The sequence below is a fragment of the Palaemon carinicauda genome, chromosome 12 (assembly GCF_036898095.1).
Source record: "Palaemon carinicauda isolate YSFRI2023 chromosome 12, ASM3689809v2, whole genome shotgun sequence".
Taxonomy (NCBI): domain Eukaryota; kingdom Metazoa; phylum Arthropoda; class Malacostraca; order Decapoda; family Palaemonidae; genus Palaemon; species Palaemon carinicauda.
Window position 1 is genome coordinate 136,234,754 of NC_090736.1, and position 7,697 is coordinate 136,242,450.

A 7,697-nucleotide genomic window follows, 5' to 3' on the forward strand; every position below is an offset into this window, starting at 1 on the left:
CCAAATCTTTTCTCAGCCTGTGTAATGTTTACAACGCTTCCACAAGGCTAAAATCACAGCCATTCTTTTCTCAGACAGCCTTTGTAATGTTTACAAGGCTTCTACAAGGCTAAAATCACAACCATTCTTTTCTCAGACAGCCTTTGTAATGTTTACAAGGCTTCCACAAGGCTAACATCACTGCCATTCTTTTCTCAGAAAGCCTTTGTAATGTTTACAAGGCTTCTACAAGACTAAAAGCACTGCCATTCTTTTCTCAGACAGCCTTTGTAATGTTTACAACGCTTCCACAAGGCTAAAATCACTGACATTCTTTTCTCAGACAGCCTTTGTAATGTTTACAAGGCTTCCACAAGGCTAAAATCACTGCCAAAACTTTTCTCAGCCTCTATATTGTTTACAAGGCTTCCACAAGGCTAACATCACTGCCATTCTTTTTTCAGAAAGCCTTTGTAATGTTTACAAGGCTTCTACAAGACTAAAAGCACTGCCATTCTTTTCTCAGACAGTCTTTGTAATGTTTACAAGGCTTCTACAAGGCTAAAATCACTGTCATTCTTTTCTCAGACAGCCTTTGTAATGTTTACAAGGCTTCCACAAGGCTAAAATCACTGCCATTCATTTCTCTGACAGCCTTTATAATGTTTACAACGCTTCCACAAGGCTAAAATCACTGCCATTCTTTTCTCAGACAGCCTTTGTAATGTTTACAAGGCTTCTACAAGGCTAAAATCACTGCCATTCTTTTCTCAGACAGCCTTTGTAATGTTTACAAGGCTTCTACAAGGCTAAAATCACTGCCATTCTTTTCTCAGACAGCCTTTGTAATGTTTACAAGGCTTCTACAAGGCTAAAATCACTGTCATTCTTTTCTCAGACAGCCTTTGTAATGTTTACAAGGCTTCCACAAGGCTAAATCACTGCCAAATCTTTTCTCAGCCTCTATATTGTTTACCACGCTTCTACAAGGCTATAATCACTGGGTTTACCTTCCCCCTTTGCAAAAATATCCACCTCCCAAATAAATCGCGTGCCAAGCTTATACATAACCTGGGTTATCATTCTAAAGTAACAGTAAACTTTTACGTCCGTCCTTCGTGTACTTCATTTTTATAGGTTCATATCTTACACGCGAACATAATTATGCAGGAAATTTGCACGATTTCAAAACACCTGAATCTAATGCAACATTTGCAACGGTATATTTTAGCCCGTCTTTAGGTCTTTGCAATCTTAGCAATTAAAATCTTACCAACGAGGTTAATTACTTTTAACTGCGTTTACCTGCGACAATGTATTACCAGAATTTAAACCCGAAAAAAAAGTTTTTTTTTTTTTTTTTTTTTTTTTTTTTTTTTTTTTTTTTGAGTACAAAGAAAGTAAACACCAAATTTGTTTCCTATTGGGAATGCCTGATTAGAAATATAACTACATTGGTAATTCATAGAAGCTGAATTTTCCATTTAAAATCACACCTTTCAAAGGAAGTCAGACTCTATTATATAAAAAGTCATTGGATAAAACAAACTCAAATTTTTACAGATGAATAATTTATTTCCTAAAGTTTATAAGTTCAGTGAGCCTCTGGTGTGAAACACATATGGAGATTTGATGTTTACACTTTGCAACAATTGAAAATTAAAGTAACATTAACCTACATTTTCAATTTGCAATGAGGGTCATAAGTTAGCATGCAATATTTCTGAATGCATAAACATTATCTTTGCACTTTTAATATACATGAATGCTTGCTTTACGAAGTTTTTATATACATATACATATACATATACATAAAAAATATTTGCACCAATCAGATCTATTTATATTGTTAATAATCTAGGAATGTTAAAGTTTAACACTGCAATATTTATATACATGAAAATATTTGCACCAGGAAAAGCTATTTACGTTATCAATAATTATTAGGAATGTTAAAGTTTAACACAGCAGTGTTCATTACATAAAAATATTTGCACCAAACATATCTATTCACATTATTAATTTTTAGGAATGTTAGTTTAACACCTCAATATTTATATACATGAAAATATTTGCACCAGGAAAAGCTATTTACTTTATCAATGATTATTAGGAATGTTAAAGTTTCACACTGCAATGTTCATTACATAAAAATATTTGCACCAAACATATCTATTTATATTAATAATTATTAGGAATGTTAAAGTTTAACACTGCACTATTTATATACATGAAAATATTTGCACCAATCAGATCTATTTATATTATTAATAATTATTAGGAATGTTAAAGTTTCACACTGCAATGTTCATTACATAAAAATATTTGCACCAATCAGATCTATTTATATTATTAATAGTTATTAGGAATGTTAAAGTTTAACACTACAATGTTCATATACATAAAAATATTTGCACCAAACATATCTATTCACATTATTAATTTTTAGGAATGTTAGTTTAACACCTCAATATTTATATACATGAAAATATTTGCACCAGGAAAAGCTATTTACATTATTAATTATTAGGAATGTTAAAGTTTAGCACTGCAATGTTCATTACATAAAAATATTTGCACCAAACATATCTATTCACATTATTAATTTTTAGGAATGTTAGTTTAACACCTCAATGTTTATATACATAAGAAATATTTGCACCAGGAAAAGATATGTACATTATCAATAATAATTAGGAATGTTAAAGTTTAACACTGCAATGTTCATTACATGAAAATATTTGCACCAAACATATCTATTTATATTAATAATTATTAGGAATGTTAAAGTTTCACGCTGCAATGTTTATATACATAAAAATATTTGCACCAAACATATCTATTTATATTAATAATTATTAGGAATGTTAAATTTTAACACTGCAATGTTTATTACATAAAGATATTTGCACCAAACATATCTATTTATATTAATAATTATTAGGAATGTTAAAGTTTCACGCTGCAATGTTTATATACATAAAAATATTTGCACCAAACATATCTATTTATATTAATAATTATTAGGAATGTTAAATTTTAACACTGCAATGTTTATTACATAAAGATATTTGCACCAAACATATCTATTTATATTAATAATTATTAGGAATGTTAAAGTTTCACGCTGCAATGTTTATATACATAAAAATATTTGCACCAAACATATCTATTTATATTAATAATTATTAGGAATGTTAAATTTTAACACTGCAATGTTTATTACATAAAGATATTTGCACCAAACATATCTATTTATATTAATAATTATTAGGAATGTTAAAGTTTCACACTGCAATGTTCATTACATAAAAATATCAGCACCGAGTAAATATATTTACGTTTTTGATAATTATTAGTAATATTAAAGTTTAATACTGATTTATTTCCTGAAGATGAATTAAACATGAAAGAAGTTTTATTGAAGACATGCATTCTGTCATCTCGGGTTGTTTTCGACATAGTCTTAAAAGAAATATGAACTTCGTATAACAATTATTAATTTACATACAACATATTTCACTACACTAACAGAAAATAACAAAATTTTTTAACCCATTTTCCTTAGATAAAGTAAAAGCAGGTTATGTATATTTGTCCTTAGACAAAGTAAAAACAGGTTATGTATATTAAAAATGACTAATGTTTCTGACACCTTATTCTTAAAGAAGAGAATGAGGCTTCGTTTCAAAGTGCCTCACATTCGTAGATTTTTAAAAATCTACAGGAAAAAGAACTCTACAGCGTTTCAAGACGACGTGGTAACGGAGGTACTTTTTCTTCTTAAATATCTGTCCACATGCAGGGCATCTTATGATATCCTCGGGATGATTTGGCGATAAACATACCTCTCTCATATGCCTGTCTCTGAGGAAGGTATCTGAAAATGTCTTGTTGCAGACATAACAGGTCGAATTTGCTGGGCCAATATCTTCAAATCGTGTGGCGTCTACAGCAGGAACTTGTGAGGCTAATGTATTCCTCATGGCACCTCCAAATTGTGTGACATCTTCGGCTGGAACACGTGAAGAAAATTCATTCTTCATGGCACCTCCAAATTGTGTGACATCTTCAGCTGGAACTTGTGAAGAAAACTTATTCTTCATGGCACCTCCAAATTGTGTGACATCTTCAGCTGGAACTTGTGAAGAAAACTTATTCTTCATGGCACCTCCAGATTGTGTGACGTTTTCAGCTGGAACTTGTGAAGAAAATTCATTCTTCATGGCACCTCCAGATTGGGTGACGTCTTCAGCTGGAACTTGTGAAGAAAATTCATTCTTCATGGCACCTCCAGATTGTGTGACGTCTTCAGCTGAAACTTGTGAAGAAAATTCATTCTTCATGGCACCTCCAGATTGTGTGACGTCTTCAGCTGGAACTTGTGAAGAAAATTCATTCTTCATGGCACCTCCAGATTGTGTGACGTCTACGGCAGGAACTTTTGAGAGAATTTCTACTTTAATAGGAGCTGGTGGGACTTGTGGAAGTCCAGCAAACTTAGAGTAAACGCACTTGCTTTTGTCTGCTGCTAGACAGCGGTGTCCGCCGCGCATAGAAGCTACAATGACAGGAATTCCAGCTTTCATTCTTGTGTCTTTGTTGTCTTGAGTTGTTTCTCCTAAGGAATTTTGTGATGCTTCAGCTTTGTAAGACACGTTCTCCATCACCTCACAAGATCTGGAAAATTACATATCACTAAGATAGGATTTTTATCTACTTTCTTGAAAACTTTTATTTATTATTTATTTTTTTTCTCCAAATTTCATATCCATTGACCCAAAATAAGATTTTCAAAGGCAATAATATAAAAACAAAATGTTCTGGCAAATTCATAAAAAGAAACCTAATTTATCAATATATATATATATATATATATATATATATATATATATATATATATATATATATATATATATATATATATATATATATATATATCTATCTATCTATCTATCTATCTATCTATATATATATATATATATATATATATATATATATATATATATATATATATATATATATATATATACGTATATATATGTATATATACATATATATCTATATATATGTGTATATATATTATACATATATGTACATATACTGAATAACTCAATAGTACAGAATGAATTACGAGGTCACGGAGCAGATTTTGCACTTTTAACAACACAGAATGGCTCCCCCGACCCCAACGCTGATTCATAAATCCAATACAATCCAATATACGTATCTGGTTCATCTAACAAATGTATCCGTATTGTATTTAGTATGAAAATACATTTCCAGGGAATTTCACCCTTAGGCCTATAATGTAGTTATAGGCCCCTTTTTCCGTGTTGTCTGGGACTATATTCTATTTCTCCCATTTATAGTACTGCTAGTGTACGTGGCCCGTCAGAAGTGACAGGTATATATATATATATATATATATATATATATATATATATATATATATAGATAGATAGATAGATAGATAGTTATGCACACACACGCACAAACATCGAGATTCAATCCTAACCCATCCTAGTTTCCCTAATTACAACACGGCAGTTTTGGATTCTGGGTGTGCCTTTCGGGGTCTCTCCGCCCCCCCCCCTCTCACCAGGGAATGACTACTCCCTCTTCCCCCTCCCCCTACCCGACGGACGGGTAGTGCGGCTCAGCGTGATAGGAAAGATATTTATGTACTATATATATATATATATATATATATATATATATATATATATATATATATTCATATTCATATATAGGCAGGACTAGCTCTTTATGATATAGGGGAGATAGTATAAAAATACATTTTCAAGAAATTTCACGAATAGGCCTATGCTGTAAGTCCTTTTTGCGTATTGCCTGAAACACTATATGTTATTTCTCTCATTTATAGATGTTTTACTCTCGTTAATTTATTATGCATATTGTATAAGATTTTTCATAATTCTAACAATCTTTAGCATTCAGATCTTCCTAGTAAACCATCCGGTGCCTAGTACTAGATATATAGTTAATTTCTAAGTCTAGCTTTCTCCATCACAAGGCTCAATACTACACATTATTCTAGAAGTTTTATTCCTGCCGTAACCAGATTGTGGAATGATCTTCCTAATCGGGCAGTTGAATAAGTGGAACTTCAGAAGTAAGAATCAGTATGAGTCTGGAAACGTTACCAACGAATTGTAGATTTATCTCTTAAATAACAAACGTTTTTATGCAGAAAACTTATAAAACGTTCAGGTTTCAGACATTACCAAACCAAGGCCTAGTAAATACCAAACGTTTTTATGCAGAAAACCTATAAAACGTTCAGGTTTCAAACATGACCAAACCAAGGCCTAGTAAATAACAAATGTTTTTTATGCAGAAAACTTATAAAACGTTCAGGTTTCAAACATGACCAAACCAAGGTTTAGTAAATACCAAACGTTTTTATGCAGAAAACTTATAAAACGTTCAGGTTTCAAACATGACTAAACCAAGTCATAGTAAAATCTACCAATATCTTTTGTTTATTCAAAACAGAAAAAAAAACTAGTGAATTTAATTCGTATATTACCTCTCCCAACTGGATGTAAAAGATGTATTCAGTGAATAACAAACGTTTTTATGCAGAAAACTTATAAAACGTTCAGATTTCAAACATGACTAAACCAAGGCATAATTAAATCTACCAATATCTTTTTAGTCCAAACAAATAAAAAAAAGCCTAGTGAATAATATCTTTTGTTTATTCAAAACAGAAAAAAAAAAACTAGTGAATTTAATTCTTATATTACCTCTCGCAACTGGATGTAAAAGATGTATTCAGTGGCCAATCCACTTCAAGTAGATTCTACTTCAGCAGGGGAAGATGTAGAGCTTGCAGTACAAGCGAGATGCCGTGACTCATTCGTTCGAGTGATTCTTGACAACTGACGTATCGGAATAATTGTGTCTAGATAATATATTACCCAGAAGGTAAACATCAAGTGATTATCGTACGTTTATTCTAAAAATTCTCGTATATTGATCTTTTCAAATCTCTTATTTCTTGAAAATTGTATTGTATGTTGTTATTATTATTATTATTATTAGTAGTAGTAGTAGTAGTAGTGATATTATTATTATTAGTAGTAGTAGTAGTAGTAGTAGTAGTATAATAATAATAATTATTATTATTATTATTATTATTATTATTAGCTAAGCTACAGCCCTAGTTGTAAAAGCAAAATGCTATAAGCCTAAGGGGTCCAACAGGGTAAAAATAGCCCAGGGAGGAAAGGAAATAAGGAAATGAATGACCTATATGAGAAGTCACTAATAATAAATATAAAATAGTCATATATAACATATATAGAGGAAATTTATATATCTGTATAGTTTTAGATTGCTAATAACAATAACTCTAATATATCTCGTAGCAGATTTCAACTTGTTTATGGAAATTTGAATTTAATAAACATAAGTTTTTCTTTGTTCTTTTGGCATCAATTTTATCGTTGATAAATTTGAAGAAGATAGTTACTGCTCGATTTTTTCATCACTCACTTTTCAAAATTAAATGGAAATTTGTAAATTTAATGATTTTTAGAAAATATAAAAGTTTATTTAATGTTAATTTCAACTTGTATAGCAATAGGATACTTGATTCCTAATGTAAATATAGGTTTTTGTTATTAATTTATATCCATTTCAGCCTTACATATGCCTAGTTTCTCTCGTACTAAGAGGAGCTAAATTCA

General features: G+C 30.7%; 1 protein-coding gene across 2 annotated transcripts; it reads right to left on the reverse strand.

Moving 5' to 3' along the window:
* Nucleotides 1–3,119: 3,119 nt before the first annotated feature.
* On the reverse strand, nucleotides 3,120–7,035 carry LOC137650657 (uncharacterized). 2 transcript variants are annotated; one of them, XM_068383837.1, is made up of 2 exons: nucleotides 6,533–6,715; nucleotides 3,120–4,659 (listed from the first exon to the last, which is right to left on the reverse strand). In XM_068383837.1, exon 2 carries the CDS (start codon nucleotides 4,644–4,646, stop codon nucleotides 3,693–3,695), a length of 954 nt encoding a protein of 317 aa, XP_068239938.1. In that variant the 5' UTR covers nucleotides 4,647–4,659; nucleotides 6,533–6,715; the 3' UTR covers nucleotides 3,120–3,692. The 2 variants fall into 2 exon arrangements, with proteins under 2 accessions (XP_068239938.1, XP_068239937.1); XM_068383836.1 differs by lacking the exon at nucleotides 6,533–6,715 and adding an exon at nucleotides 6,753–7,035 and having other exon boundaries at nucleotides 3,123–4,659.
* Nucleotides 7,036–7,697: the final 662 nt, after the last annotated feature.